Genomic DNA, 21,265 nt, shown 5'->3' on the forward strand with positions numbered 1-21,265 from the left:
ATAAGAGCCTGGTTTGAGTCTTTGAGCCAGTGATTTAAAAAAGTCGTCGGTAGCTAGGGAAAACCCTACAAATCGTAATGAAAGTAATAAATGAGTCCAATTGGTTCAGTTTGTGATTGGATAATTTTAAGATGGATCTTTCAAAATCCGTTTTTTTTTTTTCTTGTTGCTAGAACTCCTCTTTGTGAGTGGAAAGGGTAATCCCTTAACTGCAAACTAAATATACATTGTGAATATTTTATGTTTTTTGGCAAATCATACTGAAAGTAATTGAGTTCAATTGATTAATTTCTTACATATATATATATCATTATAAGCACACACATGCATATCAAGTCCCTCTAGCAAAGCAAATATTAAAAAGATGTGTCGTTATCAGAGAGGCGATACCACAAATAAATACTAAGAATGATGTGACTTTGTTATGACCACTGGAGATTTAATGCTGTTCATAAACCTTTATTCCCAAATGTTATTTTTGTTTAGCCATGCTAGGAAGTGACATTTAAGTCTGTATTATATAAAAACGGTAAGTCAATTGTGATGGGCAGAGCTGTTTAATTCCTAGTTTAAATCTCAAATGGCAGCAGAATATCTTCCGGGAATTTTAAATTCCTTCCAGTGCCATAATATGTAAATGGAGGAATGATGAATTGTTGTTTTCTATTCATAAAACAGTATGGTTGTGACCAAAGGAGATCTGGAGATGTACAGTATATGTGTGTGTGTATATGTATGTATATATATATATATATATATATATATATATATATATATAACTAAAAACTCAGTAAACCCTGCAAAATTACCTTTTCTGACTTTCTGGGGAACAAAGGAGCCACAGCATTTGATATTTAGGTGTCACAGACCTCCAATTATAATCGGACAGAACAATACAAAACAATACAAATGCGTGGTTCTGTCTAATTTTTTTTTTCATAGTGTATATGAAAATTTCCTTCCATGGCACAAAACACTTCCATGCAACTATTGGTTAAGACCATATTACAATATATAATCTGTAATCTTGTTAAAATCTATGCTTGATCAATAATTGCATGCCTCTGACTTCACATTATTTTGTATTGCTCTACAAGTTAAAAAAGAAACACTCCCTTTTACATAGGTTAGGTCGATATGGTCTACTTGCTAAGTTTTTGATACTGTCTCGCCAATTATTTATGGATAGGTTTAGGGGAAAAACACTTCCAACTGGGTGTAAAAAGGACATAAAGAGTAATTTAATGAAAATGAATAATTAGGCTAAAGTGTTAATCTAAGTGGCATCCTGTGTGTGCGAGCACCACTTTTATATTTTCTAGATGTTTCTTGGTGTTTGTTGAAGATGCAATGTCGCCAAATGCAATATATTGTTTTAAATGTTCCTTCAGCAAAAGTTTGTACCATTTGGAAGAGTTATATAACCTTATTCAATATGGTCTTAACCAATAGTTGCATGGATGTGTTTTGTGGTATGGAAGGAAATGAAAAAAAAAATCAGACAGAACCACTTGTTTGTATTCTTTTGTTTTGTGGACCCCTCTCTCTGATTATAATTGGAGCTCTTCTGTCATTTCCCATGTAATCCACTGTGACACCTAAATATCAAATGTTGTGGCTCCTTTTTTCCCCAGAAAGTCAGAAAAGGTAACTTTGCTGGGTTTGCGTTTTTTTTTTTTTTTTTGTATTTATGGTATTGCTTGGCTTGGTAAAGCAAATAACCTACAAGTGTTTACTACCATGAGTGATGACTACAAAAGACATTTACTGTTCACTGTAAAAAAAAAAAAAAAAAAAGAAACCATTATTTAATAGGATGTACTCTGTTTATAAAGAATGTTTCATAAATATGTTTAGAAAAAGATAATTTGTTAAACGTTAATGACAGCCTAGAATCCCTTCACTGAAGTAGGCTATTAATACCTGTTTGAGAGCACACATTTTTCGTGTGATTGGACATTGTTGGGTTATGACTGGAACATTTTTCATGTAGCCAGGCTGATGTTATTTTATACATTATCCCAACGCTCCCAATGGGCAGCTGTGTTGTAGAGCGTTTTTTTCCCTGTCTTTTTGTAAATTTGCCACCCGTAGTTTTCAGATCTAGCATCCTTTATCCTAGGCGATCTTGGGCGGCATTATTTATAGAATGTGTTAAGCACTTAGGAAGACTGTAGAGTGAAAAATCCTTATGTTATACTATTTTCTGTGTTTCATTAAAACAGTCTCATTTGTGTGTGTCTCTCTCTTTCTCAATCTCTCTCTTTAAAATAATGAACACATTAAAAGCACATTGCAAAGTAGTAATCAAGGTCTGATCTGGAGAAGTTGCCAACTATTACAGGATGTTGTAATGCAAGACTTTCCTGCTGAAATCTTTCTACAAAGACCAAAGATAGTCCAGGTGAGCTGACAGCTAGCAACATATTTATTTAGGTTGATTAAAAACATAAGCTCTTAGATGTGTTAAATAATTTTAATTATTTCTATCAACTAGATGTTGTATGGGAATTCTGAAGCACCATTGCCTGGAGAATACTGCGGTTACATATATTTTCTATACATTCACAAAAACTCTTACCCTTATTATAAAGTATAGTCAGATTAATAGAAAATATGCACATTATTTGGTTAAATGCATTTATATTTATGATATCAAAGTTAGAGCACACATACACAATGATAAAGCTTTGTTAAACTCCACATCTTCAGCACGTTATGAAAATCTTTATAAATGCATATAGGCTTAAAAGTACACGGCTAATTTAAAGGTTGATGAGAAGCATATCTGCGCAACAGATTCTAAATGGGCAGATTGCCCTGCATCCATTGAGTAATGAAAAATGTATAAGTTCACACAAGGGTTATAAGATGACTTTCAAAGACCTGCTGTTTGATGAATAAGTAACAAGCCTTTCATTATTTGCAGCTGTCATTAAACCAATTACTTTATCACAAGTGAACTTCAAAAAAAAGTTTCAAATAAAGAGAAAAGTAGACATCAGTTGGAACAACACCGTGATACCTCAAGTTCATCCTTGTTAGCAGACAGTGGTCATACATTTTGCTGTTCTATAGACTTTTCCCCACAGTGTTAGGACGATTTACATATGGGGAAGTTCATAGTCAGTGGTGAACAATTTTAGAGGGGCTCTTTTATATTTTCTGATAACATTTTCTTAAACATGAAAATATATGAAAGCTGTTCGTCATAGCAAGTTTATAAAGGTTCTCTTCTCAGTCTGTCACTAACATTATATATGTACAATATAATTTAGAGTCTTCTGTCTTTACTGGGCCTGGCATCCGAAACAGACGGCCAGCAGCATTTGGCATTCCAGTCCATTTCTTGCTTGCTTCAGTTGTGCATATTGCTCAGAAACCGACTGAATTTTCATAGGGACCCAGGATTTGTAAGCACAAAACAAGGTAAGAATATTCATGTAATAAGCTTTAATCAAACGCATTTAGATCGCTGTTCATCTCTATTATTGTAAATGTTTTAATTGTGTGCATGTTATTTCTCTATTTTGCAGAAGTGTTTTCTCAAAATTCTTCGGTATTGTATTGCCAAGATGCTCGTCGAAATTCTCAGAATCCCTCTCCTGCAAATGAGCAAATCCGCCCCTCTGTGCTGGGGCGTGCAAGTCAGCGCCTTAGAGGAGATGGGCAAGATGGAGATGCCACATCTTCTAGGTAATGTAATTGCCATAAAACCCCTGTTGTTCCAAACAATGGCATCATGTCATTACTTTGCTTGTGAATTTCTCATTTGTCAGGAAATGTCAGATTGAAATCGGGTAATTTTTCTCTTTAACCTATGCAGTTAAACACTTCACGGTGTTGTTGTAATGCCCCTTCCCAGGGGGGGGGGCAACGTCCGCCATACACTGTATGACGGCGGACCCCCGTTTTAAAAGTTTAGGAGGCGATCAACGATTTACGCTTCAATAGTGCCGCTGAAAAGCCTCGATAGCGAGGAATTCAGCGACGCCAAACACTCACCCCAGGACGCACTGTGACCGCTCTCTGGAGAGCAGTCAGAAGCGCCACTAAGAGAGATTTTGTCACTCACAAGATGGAAGCGTCATTTAACCCCTTCGAGACAAAGGCTGATTTTACTTTTTGTACCCTTTGTGACAATGGCCTTTTTAACATTTCTGCGCTGCTTGTGTTTAGCTGTAATTTTCTTCTTTCCCGTTTACTGAACCCACACACATTAGATATTGTTTTTTTCGGGACAAGAAGGGCTTTCTTTAGATGACATTGTTTTGATTGTATCATATTATTTACTATTAAAAAAATTATAAAATATGGTGAAAAATTTAGAAAAAAATGACTGTTTCTAACTTTTAGTTGAAAAATCTTTTACTCATCTATAAAAGGTAATGAAAAAACCTGCTAAATAGATTCTACTATTTGTCCTGAGTTTAGAAATACCCAATGTTTTTATGTTTTTTTGCTTTTTTCTACCCATTATGGGGCAATAAGTACAGGTAGCGTTTTGCTATTTCAAAGCCATTTTTTCCAAATCTGGTAATTCTTCCCCCCTTGTGCCATTTCGGGTATCTTTGAACCCGGCCAATGCAATTTACCCCATCAAGTCATATATTTTTGAAAACTAGACAGCCCAGGGTATTCCAAATGCTAGTATTTTAACTCTTTCCATGCACCATATCTACCACCAGTCTTTGTCAAACTTTATGGTAGTCATTTTTTTGCATTTGTTTTGTCATACACATTTTACTTCAGGTATGAATTAAAATGTTCTCGTTTATGTCACTATCACAAAACACCCCAATATGTGTTCAGCAACATCTCCTGAGCGCAGCGATACCCCACATGAATGATTTTGCCTGGCTGTTTGGGGGCAAAAGGGCCACATTTGGGGCATGCGCATTTTTCAATGTTGAACTTTGGCATTTGGGGATCCACTGCCCATGCCCTATTTGGTACATCTTTGAGCCGGGCCATTTCAGTGTGCCCAATAAACCCATATATTTTTGAAAACTAGACACCCCAGGGTATTTCAAATGCTAGTATTTTAACTCTTTCCATGCACCATATCTACCACCAGTCTTTGTCAAACTTTGTGGTAGTCATTTTTTTGCATTTGGTTTTCCACACACATTTTAATTCAGGTATGAATTAAAATGTTCTCGTATATGTCACTATCACAAAACACCCCAATATGTGTTCAGCAACATCTCCTGAGTACAGCGATACCTCACATGAATGATTTTGCCTGGCTGTTTTGGGGCAAAAGGGCCACATTTGGGGCATGCGCTTTTTTCAATGTTGAACTTTGGCATTTGGATCCACTGCCCATGCCCTATTTGGTACATCTTTGAGCCAGGCCATTTCAGTGTGCCCAACAAAACCATATATTTTTCAAAACTAGACACCACAGGGTATTTTAAATGCTGGTATTTTAACTCTTTGCATGCACACATTTTACCACCAGCATTTTTTCAAAGTTTGCAGTAATATTTTTGTGTGTGTATTTTTCCCCCACACACCTACTTTATGTATGAATTTACAGCTCCTGGTATATGCCGCTGTCACACGACACCCCATAATGTGTTCAGCAACATCTCCTGAGTGCAGTGATACCCCACATGCATGGGTGTGTCATTTTTTGGGGGAACTAAAAGGCCACATTTGGTACATGTGCATTTTTCTAATTGGAAATTAGATGTGTGGCCATCCTTCCCCCCGTGTTAATTGGGACGTTGTTGAACCTGGCCCATTCAATTTACCCCATCAAATCATACATTTTTTAAAAGTAGACACCCCACGGGCATTTAATATGCCAGTATTTTAACTCTTTCCATGCGAGAATTGTTTTAAGCTAATATGCTAACTTTAGGACTTGCTCACAAAAATATATTTTTTATATATATATATTTTTTTTTTATTATTTTTTTTAAAAAAAATTTTAACATTTTTTTTCAACTTGGAGGTTCCCCTGATAGTGACATCAGTGGGAAATGATTTTTACATTTTACTGTTTTTTTACTATTTTTTTCTAATTATTATTAATTTTATTTTATTTTTTAATTTATTTTTACTAATCACACTGTGATTAGAAAGCTGGGCTCCATTGACTTGCATGGTGAATGCAGTACCTGTATTCAACCTGCAAGTGGAGCCAAAGTTCTCTAGATGGTCTGGACCATCTAGCTAAATTTTAAAATTTGTTGGTTCCTGTTACAGGACGGCGGCCATCTTCCTTGATGGCGAAGATTGCCGGTAGCTGCGGCTGTGACCGCTCTCCGGAGCGGTCACAGCCCATCAAAAGGTTAGTGTTTGGTGTCGCTGGATGCCTCCTGATCGAGGCATTCCAGCGACACCATTTAAGTTTAGGAGGCGATCGTCGATCGCCTCCTAAACGCTTTTAAAACGGGCGTCCGCCGCCATACAAAGTATGGCGGATGTTGACGCCCCGTGGAGGGGCCAGAGATGGCCCCTTCGTGCCGATCGCGGCGTTGCTGAATGCCTCGAGGTCGAGGCATTCAGCAACGCTTTTTGGGTGCAGAAAGCGATAGTAGATCGCTTTCTGCACCCGTTTAAAGACGTGCCGGTCCTGGCACGTCAATTGTCGTAAAGCACATGCTTTTCCGTGCCGTGCCAGGACCGGCAATTGTCATTAAGGGGTTAAAAGAATAAACACGTTTCCAAGAGGGTCTTTCCCTCAACCTTTAAGGTTTTTACAGACCTCTGGTATGTGTACAATTTCAACTCAAGTAATGTACAAAGTAATACATAGTTTCATGCTTTGAGTATTATCAGTAAATTTGCACATCCCTATAAGTTACGTAACAATATGCTTTATCTAACACAATAGGTTATAATATAAAAGCAAAGTGCTTTTACATTTTGACCAACATATCAATGTTTTATGGGAATGCAGGGTTGGACAAATTTGTGTAGGCGCCTGCTTTATATTGTTCAGGAGCCTAAAAAAGGTACACTTGTATTCATCAATATAACATGGCACAAAAAGTTAGTAGCCATGGCTCCTGGGATTTGTCAAGTCCCGTGGTACTCAATGCTTTTGATGATCTGGCCTTGAGCCAAAAATAAGCAAAAGTGGAGTATATGTATAAAGAATAAATATGTGTGAAGTTTGGAGCAATTCCTTGGTAAATGGTGGAATGTTCACACTGACCTCACCCTTTTATCATTATATATATATTTATTTTATTATATGATTTATTTTTATAATCTACAAATTTTGAAAATAAGTGTACTGGTTAACTTTTTTATTGGATTTTTTTTTGTAATAATACAGTGGAAACAGTATTCAGGCCCATACAATCTCCAGGACAGCTCCCTGGTCCCCACTGGATATTGGACACCAGGACCTTCAACAAATTGAACGTGAGGATCCTTTAGAGTCACAGTTTCAGCAGCTCAGCCTGGCTCAGTTCTGTGTTTCACTTTTGGAAAATGCTGCAACTTTGTTACAATCAGGTGAGCAAAATTGTACACCTTTGTAGTAAAGGATAAGTATATTTAAAGAGTCGCGCCTGTCGTCATATAAACTTTGATGCATATGATAGCTGAGATGTCCCTTTAAATTTCTGTGGTGAACCCCCCCCCCCGCTAATGCGTGGGCTCACTCTCTAGATCAGGGGCGTCCAACCTGCGGCCCCCCAGCTGCTGCAGGACTAAATCTCCCATAATGCTCTTTCAGCTAAGGGGCTGGCTGAGGAGGATGGGAGATGTAGTCCTGCAGCAGCTGGAGGGCCGCAGGTTGGACGCCCCTGCTCTAGATTATCTTTAAAGTACTTTAACATGAATTCCTCTCTAGTGGGGCTATCAGAGGTGGTGAATTGTCGCTTTAAATGAACATGTTATTTCTATGTATTGCAGACCACTTAAAAATAACATCATCTGTGTTATTTTAGTAAATGAAAATAAAGTGGAGGAAGAGTTGTGGTGCTGCTGGTGTTTGCTTTTTTTTTTTTTTTTAGAGAGAGAGTTGACTTTAAACGGATCATCGCATTTAATTACGTTGTACTGTATGTGTGACCAACACTGGAGTTGGGGTCTGGGGAGTTGAAATGCTGGTTTGTAAATACACATCTATGTATTTTTTGTTTCCAGTTTTCTCTTGTTTCATTAACGTGTCAAGACAAACATGTTTTACTCAGACAGAGTAGAGTGCATTTATAGCCAGTTTAATGCGGTCTGTGTTGCCTGTCTTAAGACAGCTTCCCGGTGTTGCTGGGATGCTATCTAATAAGAAGCAACTGACACTTCCTCTTATGTAAACTAATACCAGATGTTTTTAACCATGTTTTAATTATTATTTTTAAAACCCAATTACATCCTAAAAGAATAGGATGAAATAGTATGCCCTAAATATTTGGCACTGGCAGACACATTTCCCTGTTGGTATATGAGAGATCAGGATGTCTAACCGTCTGGAGTCTTCCTTGCTAGTAAGAGGCATCATCTGGCAGATGAAGTATAATGGCAGTCCCACGTCAATACTGCTTGTATGCCATAATTCCTGTCCCAGAGACTCCGATAACATGAATGACGAGGCCAGGAGGTCTATCCACCCCTGGTCAATCATTGTGTTGTGATCAGGAACACAGGGTTTTCTAACGGCTGTGTGATTGGCTGCAGTAGGGATCAGAGTTCCCAGTTTTTACTTAAAAAATAAAAGTTAAAAACAAATATTTTTTCAAAATAGCAATAAAGAAATTGACATCATAAGGGAACCAGAGAGGCTCATAAGGTCTATAAAGAGCTTAAAGGGACTTCCAGTCAGAAATGGTAAAACAAAACAGCAAAATAACCCTTCAAATCTATCGGGGAAATACCAACGTCATAAAAGTATTGTTGTTCCTATTTGTTATTAATCTTACAGAAATTGTATGCTGTTTTTTAAATATTTCAGACATGCCCCTGTAGCATTATGTTCATTAACCTGCTGTAAATACAAATATACTTACATGTTGTTGATTGCTTTAAGTACAGCCTAGAATTGATAGCTCCTATCCACATGGTCAATACGAATTGTGGGAGATGTCTTCATGCAATTTTTACTTAGGAACATGATTTCTTTGTTTAAATGATTTGTGTGCTCAAAAATATTTACAGATAAAAGGAAACTGATTACGCGTGTTGTTGAACTGCTTAGTGAAAGCGTGGCACTGCTTAATGATGCCATATCAGAGCACGTTTGGGAAGATACAAGTCTTATAGGACAAGAACTGGTAAGAAAATAACATTGCATTTTGCTTTTTTTATGTGTACGAGAGCATTCTGTCGACATACATATTTTTCTTAAGGTTGTATTTGCTGTGTCCTAGAAGTAATTAGTTTAGTCAGAAGCAAGGCTCTGGGTTAGCTGACCATCAATTAAATTCTAATATTGGCTACCGATTTCCAGATTAAATGTACAATCGGAAGATGCACAGAAAGCACTTATTTGTTCTCGGTGTTATTAAAGGCATATCTAGGAGCACAAGTTGTCACGGAAACCAGGAAAGACAAACAAAACAGCAATGTCAATAACACCTTTATTTCTCATTTCCGCCCTAAAGGTTATGCATGGGCAACGCAGCTTCCAAATAAAAACTTGATTACAAATGATTTTGTTAGATTGCTGTCTTTGAACATGCAGGGCCTATTAAACATTTAAGCATTGAATGTGATTTTAAACCTATTTCAGTAATGTGATAACACCCCCCCCCAATGTGTTCTCCATCTTTCAGAGATGCAAACTCCGTTTTTCCTTGGATACACTTGGGGAAGCAATATTGTATCATAAGAATAAAAGTGGTTCTGAGCTGACAGAGCCTTCTCTTGTGAACCACAGAATGGCCTTTATCAGCATCTCTCTTTTTACAATGCGACTTCTGCAAACGCTTCTCCCTGTGGAAAAGGTAAGAGATGAAGAACAGTCCAGAGAAGTGGAAACCTTTTAGGCGTCTTTCTCAACATTGTTTTAGTTAATATTAATATCCCATGGTGGCTGCAACAGTGTTCATCTCTCAGCTGCACATTAAAACTGGAGAAGCAGTGTGGGCCACTTTAGGCTTTAGTTTGCTTCTGGGAAATTGTTATGTGTCACAACATTCTTCTCTAAATTACCTCTTATGATTTGTCGGTATGGTAGAAAACATTGTGTAACGGCTCTCCAAATAGCAATGTATTTGTGCCTTCACAGTAAATTTCTCTTCAATCTGCGTGGAGTTATTAAAGACGTTCTGGTATTAGCACAGATGACAGTAGTTCTTTTATCAAGTATTCCTTGTGCTTAATATATCTAACTTTGCTACACGATTTAACATGACTGACCCAAATCTTATCATACAATTCAAAATGTGTTTGCGGACTTGTTTTTTGATGAATAAAATAAACACACAATAACATCCTAAAAATAAGAGGACACAAAATATTGTGCGGTCATTATATCACAAGGAGTAAGTATGTTTTTATATAGGGTTTTTTTTCTTACTACTGGTGATATATATTTAGATGCATCCTGTTTTTTTAGGTTGCTGTTTTGTGAAAAATATGCAGTAAGTAAAAATGATTTAAAAAAAAGACATGTTAATAGTTTATTTTATCATTTAACAAAATGCAACACAAAGAAAAATCTAAATACTATCGATATTTGGTGCGACCAACATTTGCCTTCAAAACCGCATCAGTTCTTCGAGGTACACTTGCGCACAGTTTATTTGAGGAACTTGGTAGATTATTCCAAAAATCTTGGACAATTAACCGTAGTTCTGGGAATTTAGGCAGCCTTGGTTAATTTTCTCTCCATGTAATTCCAGGCAGACTCAGTGATGTTAAGATCAAAGCTCTGTAGGGACTATACAATCACTTCCTTGATGGATAAATATTTGCCAGTACTTCTCAGTATTGAGGAGACCATTAATTCTGACCAAAATTCCATTTGTAGAAATGCTGCCCCAAACTTGCAAGGAGCCTCCACCATCCTTCACTGTTGCCAGCAGACACTTATTCATGTAGCGCTCTCCAGCCTTTTGGCGAACAAACTGCCTTCTCCTACAGCCAAAATATTTCAACTCATCACCTGCTGCCATTTTTCTGCTCCCCACTTCCTTTTTTTTCATGAATAGTTGAGTCGCCTGGCCTTGTTTACTCGTCAGAGGTTTGGGTTTTTGACCCAAGTTTTCCATGAAGACCTCTTCTGACCAGAATTCTAGAAACAGTAGATGGGGTAGTAGTGGGGTCCCACTATCTTCTGCCAATGCTGAGCTGATGGCTTTTCTGGAAATCTTCCAATTGCTGAAGAAAGTGACATGATGTGTTTTTCATCTGCTGCATTAAGGTTTCATGGTCCACCACTTCTTGAACAGAACATCTGGAAACCCCTTTCTGCCTTGAAATGTCTGCCTGGGAGATACCTTGCTGACACAGTATAACTACCCCGTGTCTTGTTGCTGTGCTCAGTCTTGCCATGGTGTATGACATGAAACTGTCTTCAGCAAGTTTTCCTTGTTAGTGAGTTACTCCCCTCCTCCTACACTGCTGTTTCTGTTTTAGTTAACGATTGTGTTAAAACCTACATTTTTATTTATGATCATTACCACCTTTTTGGTATAATTGTTTAATCATACACCAAACGATATGTTTACAAAATCTCTGACTTTGTGCAAAACTGATGCTGTTTTGAAGCCAAAGGGCTGTCACACCAAATACTGATTTGATTTAGATTTTTCTTCTGTTCCCTCACTTTGCATTTTGTTAAATGCTAAACTATTAACGTGTCTATCTTTTTCATAAGCATTCTTACTTTACAGAATTTTTTACACCTGTCCCAATGAACTTCTACAGAATGTTTATATGTTAGTGTGTATGTATAATATATAATTATAATATATTACACACCCATTTTATTTATATAATGGGAGAACAAGCATCTCGACATCCGGTTATCAGGAGCATGATTATTCTTCATAGTTAAAAGCCTTTCTAAGGTGTGTGTTGGGGGATGGGCACAAACCATTAGTAGGTTTAATAAATCCATTTTAATTTAATTTGCACTTAGATTTAACTTAAGAATGTTGTTTCTACCCTTATTAGAACTGTATTTATGTTTGTGGAAAAACATCTACTAAATTTATTTTTAGATATTTGCTCAAGCTCAGTAATTATGCAAAATATAGGACACCATGGTACAACCTATATATTGGTTTGTTGATTTTTAAAAGGAAGCTTGTATTTATTGGTTCATAACATCAAATGCTTATTGTACGCAGGGATATACTGCCCTCTGCCTGCTTTTGATGTCTATGCAGTCAGCTTGTGTTTAGTTTGTACTTTTATCTTGTCGTGGGGAATAGGCAACATCAACAGCAGGAGATCTTGCAAGTACTGAAGTGCCTTTAACCGTTTCTGCTTGATGGTCCTCAAATCCATCTTTAGTCACATCTGCTACATATACATATCGGTATAGGATATGACACATTTTATGTTAATATATTTGCTTCAATACTTGGGGTTAATGTATACATAAAAATGATTAATGTGTCATCTAGTTTTGGAGAGCAAATATTAAAAGGACAAACAAAACCCTCCTGGTTTAAAAGGAAATGGCCTCACTCCAGTAATGTAGAAATAATGAGGGCAGAGTGGATTGGTTAGAATTCTGCTTATATTCCTAGTCATTGAAAATACGTGCTGTGCTAAGCACATTTAAGTCACAAAAGTGACTCCCTTTAGTGAGTATGATTCCTGAAGACTTTACGGTATGGCAAAGAATTATAATCAGCACAGGCACTATTCGGTAGGAGACAGAAAACCTTACTGAACAAGCGTCTCCAAATTGGTCCTTTAGGGAACTGCACTGGGCACACTGAAGGCGAGATTTTCCGTCTTTTGTGTCTCGATGAAATATTTAAATACAATGTCTCTCAATGAAATATTTACATCTTGTTACTGTAGACATAACTGGCTTTCTACTTAATCTGGGATTAGCATTGATACAGCTGATGTCCTCCTCTGGACTTTTGAAAAGAATTGCGTGTGTCGTTTTTACATTTGTTCTCCTCTTTCTATCTTAAGGCAAATGATGTTCTGCCAGAGAGCTTGATGAATGCCTTGTTTCTCATATCCCTCGACCTGCCTTTCCGCATTGCATATCCCAGCGTTCATGAATCTGTAACAGCTTTTATGGAGCAGCTAAATTCCGAAGACTATGGCGTTTATAAACAAGCCTCGGAGGTGGCCTATTCAATTGAATGTACAACCACCTTTATGTCTTGTTCTAGCAAAGAGGTTTGTGTTATTTTTCAGCTGTAACCTCTCATTTTATTTATTTATTTACTTAAAATTAATCTAGTTTTAGAGAATGTTCTTGAGACCAGTTACAAACGTTATGCGCAAGGTTGCATATGTATGCAGACATTTTTTTTGTGTGTTTGCATCATCATTTTGTGTCTTCTTAACATTAACAGACACATAAGTAATTAGCTAGTATGTTTAAATATCAGGTAATAAATACATTTTCTAATTATTATAAATTGCTTAATATAGTGCCATCCTATTCGGTGGCACTGTACAATGGTTAGACAGGAAATAACAAGTAGTATATATAACATAACAATCTGGCTTACAGAAACAGGTGAGAAGGGCCCTGCTCAAATGAGCTTACAATGTAACTTAATTATATTTTTCCTCCGTGGTACAGTGATCTGTTAGAATCCATACGGGAAAAGCAGATCTGTAGGTGCCTAAAATACATACTGTTAAAAGACATAATAAACATAGAAATAAAATAAGATTGTGCAATGGCTTCGGGAAAGCAGCCACTCATAGTGATCTATTAATTGTGGATTGAGTTGAATAGCCCTGTCATAAAGTCTTCTGGCTCTTGATTGACAAGTTTCAAGGTTGATTCTTCTTACTCTGTGGCGCCTTATGTCCCCTGTCAAATCCCACAACAGTCAATACTTCTACATGTTGGACCATAACTGGCAGCCACTCTGGCTTTGGGAAACCTGCTCCTTATTTGTGTTCCAATTGAAATCAACTCCTGCTCCCAAACACACACACACAATCCACACCAAGGCATGTTTTTAACATAAGCGCAACTTTTTTTGTATGAAAACTCAAACATTTCACAGAATCTCAACTTGGCACAGACTATAGTTTTGCGTGCGTACAATTCTGTAATATTTCTACAGTAAGACTTGTTCTGTCTACATTTACCGTATTTGCCCAAATATATATATACAGTGTATGTATAAACTACAGGAGAACGGTAGGAACGGCACTCTAATTCTAATAGTCCTCCTGCAGTTGCCTTAATTGTCTCTGATGGTCAAAGGTAGTCGTCATTCAAGAACGGAATAGCAATTGACTGTCCTCTCTTTCTATCAAAGACTGCCATTGTTTAGCCTAACAAATTAATGTTAAGGTGTTGATCCTGGTAGACGTGATCTACTTATATTCACGCTTTAAGCTTTAGGCTGTGAATTCTCCTGTCTTCTTACGGAGGGAGAAGAAGAAACCTGGGCCCCTACTCCCAGAAGAGTGTTGTTGCATAGGGTGATATTTGGTCTAGGACTGGCCCGGTTTGCTAATGTACTTTAAACTATGAATTTCCTTATTGTTATGATGTGTGTGTATGTTAATGTATGTATATACAATTGTTTCCCCTTATTTAAGGGAGCAAAAGACTTTTTAGAACTGGTGGAACTTGCAGAGAAAGCCCTCACAAGCCTCCCATACCATAAACACTTCCCTTTTGTTCGAAAATTCATCGGCATTTGCTCAGACATGTAAGTAATTTTGTTATAATCTTGCCTGGCTCTACGTAACATAAGGTTTGCATTAATTGGCCCAAAATGAAATATATTTTGTGATTGTGTGTATCTGATTGACACTTTGTTTATATGACGTTAGTACTGAAATCATTTGTATGAAAGTATTCTATACCAAAGAATGCTGCATTGCACTTAAAGCCACCAGAGGTCAGCCAATACCAATAAATAGAATAAAAACTTTTTTTTTTTGCCAGTTTTATACAGCACTGGTTTTTCCTATGTCTTTTTTCTTTCTTTAATTTACTAATCCTTTTTCAATCATTTAGCTATTTTTGTTTGTAGGCGTTATCTCCTTTTTTTTTTTTTTTTAAAGTTAAACTAACAATATAAACTTTCCTAAAGGTCTGTTTTCTTTTAGGAGTTAACATCATTAAAAATTGTGTTCTTTTATGAACAGATATAAATCTGCACAGAGTGGTCCTGTACTCCTGGAGGAAAGTCAAAAAGTACTGCTTCGCCTGTTGTCCCACTGGGTGTCTGCAATTAAAGCTGAAACTTATACATGTTGTCTTGAAATTGTAAAGGTGAGATTGCTAAATCCTGTATTGCTCTGTCTATCCTTATGTCTCCAGGGTGGCTCTGGGAAAAAAAAACATTTCTCCTGCGTAGACCATGGTGGAAATGTGCACTGGCTCTTCAATAAATATATATTTTAAATCAAAACATTTAATCATTTAGTAACATTTATTATAATAAAGTGCTCAAATAGGCTCACTGGGATGCGTTGTGTCGGTCCATGGCTTCCTCAGCCAGTGCCACTACTGCAGATTTATTTGTAGGGGAGTTTTTATATGCACTTTTGAAGAGTTTCTCACTATAGCAGCTTATTTCAAATTATTGGTTATCATATTTTAGTTATTTTTAGCTCAGCCTTTTTTTAACCTCCTTAAATTTGTCTACTGTGTGTTGGGTAGTGTTTGATTTGTTCTTAAAATACGCTTCAAATTCATTATTTAATACAATCCATTTGACAATAATACTGTAATAACTCTTAACTACTTACAGGATTCCCTTGGAATTGAAAATGCTACCAAAACTGTTTCCTCAATCTGCCATGGTGTACGTTTTTTACTTCAACCAAACGTACTGTATGAAATATGCACATTTGGCCTTCAAGATTCCAACGTTGAGGTATTGTTATTTTACTGATACACTCGTATGCTTTTTTGTTCGCATGAATACCCAACTTCCTAGAAGGCTCTGACATGAACATTTGTCATGCATATTGTCATCTGTTTTATGATCCACTGTCAAAGGCACTGCTTGATTATTTTTTTTAAATAGTAATAATTGTGTAGTGTATACCAACAAAAATGTAAAGTAAAATGAGCAAGTTCATTATATTGCTGTTCTATGGGATCTTAAGAGTATTAATGTGTGCATATTTTTACACTGGAGCTTCTATTTTTTAAATAGGTGTCAGTAGTTTTTACTACTTTTAGATCAATTTTTTTCATAGTCACACTTCTGTATGTTCCTTAATATTCCCCCAAAAAATCTAATGGCTGATTTCACATATGTATTTATTAAATGGGGATTTCACTTTCAGTTGAAAGCTCTCAATTTAAACTTATAGAAGAAATATATTTTTAAATGTAATGCTGCTATCTGCATGTTTCTAATAATCTTGGATGAACCCAATAAATAACTGAAAGTGTTAATGTTTTAATTTTTATACTTTACAGATATCTTCAACTGCTAAGAGTATATTGACCTTTTTACTTCAAGGCCGCCTTGTCATGACAGCACCAACTTGGAACAAGTTTCTTGATGCTCTGTACCCTGTCTTATCAGTTTTACAGGTATATTTTGCTGATATGTTGTATGTATAAATATTTCTGTTGCAAATCATTTTCTTTGATATCGAAATTTTAGCACATGCATCTCAACCTACATTTTCCCCCCATAATACTGTAGAATATGTTTATGGTTTTTGCCGTACAAGCTCATGATAACCAAAAATGGACAAATCACCAGGATCCGTTTCCTAAAATCACTTTTTTAAATGTACCTGTCCCTGGCTCCAACCAGATCCTGCATAAAATATGATTTCAAAAAAAACCAAAAGGATCGATCCAGCACTTGAAAAAAACTATAAAATATGATTTCCCTTAAGATAGGGCAAAACAACGCAGTACCCACTTATGTGTAATTTCCCCCCTTTAGGGCTTTGCTGACACAGAAGACGCACTGGGCTCATCTATCCTGTCATTATGTGAAACATCTCAAAATGGAGAAGGAGTCACCCCCAAAACAACTAGGCTTAGGGCAGCTCTGCGACTAATGTTTGCCAAAAAAAATGCGTAAGTGGATACCTTTTGTTGGGCTGAATGGTATATTTTACATTTTTTATTTGCTTGAAGAGCTTTCCCGCCTGGGGTCTGAACAGCTGAAGCACCAGTGGAGCTTACTGAAGGGTTGAATATTATATGCATGGTGTAGTGTTTGGCTGAAAACATTTCCTGTATGGCATATAGTTGGGGGTGGGGAGAGAGGCAGACACATATAGGGTATTCTGCAGAATTGCATCACAAAAAATCGAAGGGACCACACAGTTATTATATGCATTAAGGAGCATATAATGGCTTGAGTGTCCCTTTTTAATGTTAAAAATGACAACATGGCAAAAAACACTTTCAGACTTGCATGAAATGTCCTTGTTTCCCAAGTGCATTGTACAGCATGGCCAGAACAATTTAACCCCTTAAGGACCGGGCTCACTTTTCGTTTTCTACCCTGTGGGACCGAGGCTGTTTTGACACTTTTGTGGTGCTTGTGTTCAGGTGTAATTTTCTCCTCACCCATTTAGTGTACCCACATAAGTTATATATTGTTTTTTTCAGGACAAGATGGGCTTTCTTCAGATACCATTATTTTGATCGTATCATCTTATTTACTATAAAAAAAATAAAAAAAACATGGTGAAAAATTGAAAAAAAAGACATTTTATGACTTTTATTTGAAAAATCTTTTACTCACCTAAAAAAGCAAGTAAAAAAACTAGCTAAATAGATTCTACTACTTGTCCTGAGTTTAGAGATACCCAATGTTTTTATGTTTTTTTGCTGTTTTTTGTACGTTATAGGGCAATAAGTACAAGCAGCGTTTTATGATTTCCAAATCTTTTTTAACAAATCTGGTCAGTCTGCCTCCATCTCCTCTTTGGAACATCTTTGAAGCCGGTTAACTCAATTTAACCCCCTCAAACCATATATTTTTGAAAACTAGACACCCCAGGGTATTCCAAATGCTGTTATTTTAACCCTTTCCATGCACCAATTATACAACTACACTTTGTCAAACTTTGTAATAGTAATTTTTTTTATTTTTTTTTCCACACAAATTGTACTTTAGTTATAGATATACAGGTTCTGGTATATGTCACTATCAAACAACACCCCAATGTGTGTTCAGCAACATCTCCTGAGTACAGCGATACCCCACATGCATGGGTTTGTCAGATTGTTTGGCTGGTAAAAGGCTACTTTTGGGGCATGCGTAATCCAGGTGGTCATTTGGTCATTCTGCCTCCATCTCTTCTTTGGAATATCTTTGAAGCCGGTTAACTCAATTTAACCCATTCAAACCATATATTTTGGAAAACTAGACACCCCAGGGTATTCCGAATGCTGTTATTTTAACCCTTTCCATGCACCAATTATAGAACTACACTTTGTAATAGTAATTTTTTTTCACACAAATTGTACTTTAGTTATAGATATACAGGTTCTGGTATATGTCACTGTCAAACAACCCCCCAATATGTGTTCAGGAACATCTCCTGAGTGCAGTGATACCCGACATGCATGGGTTTGTCGGGTTGTTTCAGATTTAAAATGCCACATTTGGGAAGTGCGCTTTTTTTCTCCATTTTGGTCAGTCTGTACCTATGCCCTATCTGTGAGCTAGGCCACTCCAATTTACCCCATCAGCCATTTTTTTTATATATTAGACACCCCTTGGGTATTTGAAGTGCTTTTATTTTAACTCTGAGATTTTTGAGAAATTTTAGCACTTGCTCAAAATAATAAACTTTATTTTTTTTATTTTTTTAATACTTTTTTTATATTTTTTTTTACACATTGTGCTGGTACTGGATGGTTCATCTAGTGACATCACTGCATAATTATTTTTAAATGTTAGCACATTTTTTTTTTTTCCATTTTTTTATTTTTTATTTTTTTTTTTAATATTTTACTAATCACATAGTGATTAGAAAGCTGGGCTCCATTGACTTGCATGGTTGAATGCAGTACCTGTTTTCAACCAGCAAGTGGAGCCAGTTCTCTAGAGGGTCTGGAGACCCTCTAGCGAACTTTTTCGTCTTTATTGTTGTAGTTCCCGGGCCGCCGCCATCTTACTTGATGGCGAAGATCACCGGCAGCTGCGGCTGTGACCGCTCTCCGGAGCGGTCACAGCCCACCTAAAGGTAAGTGTTTGGTGTCGCTGGATGCCTCCTGATCGCTTTTAAAACGGGCGTCCGCCGCCATACAATGTATGGCGGCTGTTGACGCCCCGGGGAGGGGCCAGACATGGCCCCCGATGCCGATCTCGGCCTTGCTGAATGCCTCGACATCGAGGCATTGCAGCAAGGCCGTTTAAGCGAAGAAAGTGATCCTTGATCACTTTCTAAGCTTATTTAACTTTTTGACGGTTCAGGACCGGCAAAGGTCGCGAAGGGGTTAATCTCCAGTTTTTTAAACAATACCTTGATCAAATACTAGTAAATCACTGTGTTATTTATGTTTGTGTTTTTTTAATCTCGTTTTTATCACCCAATTGTTGTAGGTTACGCTCATTGGCCATCAAGTGGTTATCAATCCATCTAATGAATGAAGAAGAATCAAACGTCAAGCGTCCTGAACTACAAGGCAGTATCCTGTCTAAGGCTGTCAGCCTCTATATCTTGGAACGACCATTAGATTTAAAACTGGATGACAGTGGGAAATCCATATTTAAGGTTAAGATATTGTTAAATCTTAAGGTGTCAGATATGGTATTTAATTTATGTGAAATTCTCTACCTAAAATTTTAAATGACATTTTGATTTTAAAGTAAAAATGTCTACTTTTAGAATGTTTATCAAAAATATTGCTGTTAACTCTAGTTATTTTAATGTTTATAATCCAAGAAAAACAAATGTCAGTCAATGTAAATCAAAATCTGCAAAAAAAAGCATTGGGCGCTACATGAGACTTATCCGCACATACAATAATATAGACACACACATATTAAAACCTTATGTCTGTTCCGTGGAAGTAGCGCTTTTAACTTTATTTTTCTCGTAATGTGCATGATTACGCCTCCCTTAAGTTGTTCTTTCCAGTCCATTAGTATAGCTTTAACAAGTTTATTGAGTCTCATAGACTTTGTCAGAGGTGAGAAGAATGGAGATCATTATGAAATGGAAAACTAATTTAAATACTAGCCACAGATAGCCACAGCTATTCCTTCCAAACACTTCCACTGATTGATAAATAAAAAGCACTAACTATAGGTAGTTTGAATAAATCCGTTTCGTTTTCCCAGATGCTGTAAAGGTGAACGTTCTACTTTAATTTTCTCGAACTAACCGTCAGTACCAAAGTATTTGTTAGCCTGGAAAAAAATATCAGTAAGTTAGATCCCGACCAGCAGTGTTCCCTCTAAGCTGTGCGCTTGTGCGCACGCACATAGCTTTTTTTTAGAGAGTGCACATGTCCAAAAATTGTGCGCACAACAGTTTTTCCCAAAAAAAGAGAAAAATAATAATTTTTTGGAAACTTTATGCGGCGCGGATATTGTGCGCACAAAATTTTTGCTCTGTGAAACTTTTTGCACAAGAGAAATTTTCTGCGCACACCAACTAAGAAAAATTAGATGGAACATTGCCGACCAGACTATTATCTTTTATGACACATACCTGTAAGCGTTGCGTAGTAGTCGTGGAAATATATAATTTCTTCATAAAAACTGCAGTTTTATAATCTGTATATTACTTTTGTAGGCTGAAACTGTCACAAAAGTGGCTGAGATATTTAAGTCAGAAAAAGTGGACATGAGTCTTCAAAAATCTGCCGCTGAACAGCTGGCGGTTATTGCACAAGGTAAAGTAGCTGGTTACGAAAAGTGTGTGCATTTTTTTTTCCCTTTTTCTCATTGCTAACTCTCACAAACGATGCAATGGGGTCTGCGCAGAACTTTAGTTTAACTAGGCAGATTTCAAGCGATATTGGCTCCTAGTGAAATCTGCCTAGGCCAGAATAAAGCCTAGTCTGCTGCGGTGGTACTTAGACGCATATCCCATGTCTCGTGTAAAAGCTTTTCCTTTGTTTGCCAGATATCATGAAATTAATACATTTAAAAAAATGTCCTGAAATGAACAAATTCGGTAGTAATTATACATTTATAGGACAATATCACCATGTTTTTACGTCAAATACATTTGTAGAATAAATACT

At 36.8% G+C, this 21,265-nt stretch overlaps 1 protein-coding gene across 1 annotated transcript in view; it reads left to right on the plus strand.

Moving 5' to 3' along the window:
• RTTN (rotatin) overlaps nt 1-21,265 on the plus strand; it is a 67,583-nt gene that overhangs the window by 3,841 nt on the left and 42,477 nt on the right. Inside the window, exons 7-20 of the mRNA XM_053468202.1 lie at nt 2,290-2,404; nt 3,279-3,429; nt 3,537-3,696; nt 7,295-7,476; nt 9,118-9,233; nt 9,735-9,905; nt 13,063-13,275; nt 14,668-14,780; nt 15,223-15,349; nt 15,831-15,956; nt 16,511-16,627; nt 16,992-17,128; nt 19,614-19,785; nt 20,812-20,911. Coding sequence (XP_053324177.1) covers nt 2,290-2,404; nt 3,279-3,429; nt 3,537-3,696; nt 7,295-7,476; nt 9,118-9,233; nt 9,735-9,905; nt 13,063-13,275; nt 14,668-14,780; nt 15,223-15,349; nt 15,831-15,956; nt 16,511-16,627; nt 16,992-17,128; nt 19,614-19,785; nt 20,812-20,911 — 2,000 coding nt within the window. The remainder of the gene's footprint in view (nt 1-2,289; nt 2,405-3,278; nt 3,430-3,536; nt 3,697-7,294; nt 7,477-9,117; nt 9,234-9,734; nt 9,906-13,062; nt 13,276-14,667; nt 14,781-15,222; nt 15,350-15,830; nt 15,957-16,510; nt 16,628-16,991; nt 17,129-19,613; nt 19,786-20,811; nt 20,912-21,265) is intronic.

Source organism: Spea bombifrons, chromosome 5, assembly GCF_027358695.1.
Source record: "Spea bombifrons isolate aSpeBom1 chromosome 5, aSpeBom1.2.pri, whole genome shotgun sequence".
NCBI lineage: Eukaryota > Metazoa > Chordata > Amphibia > Anura > Pelobatidae > Spea > Spea bombifrons.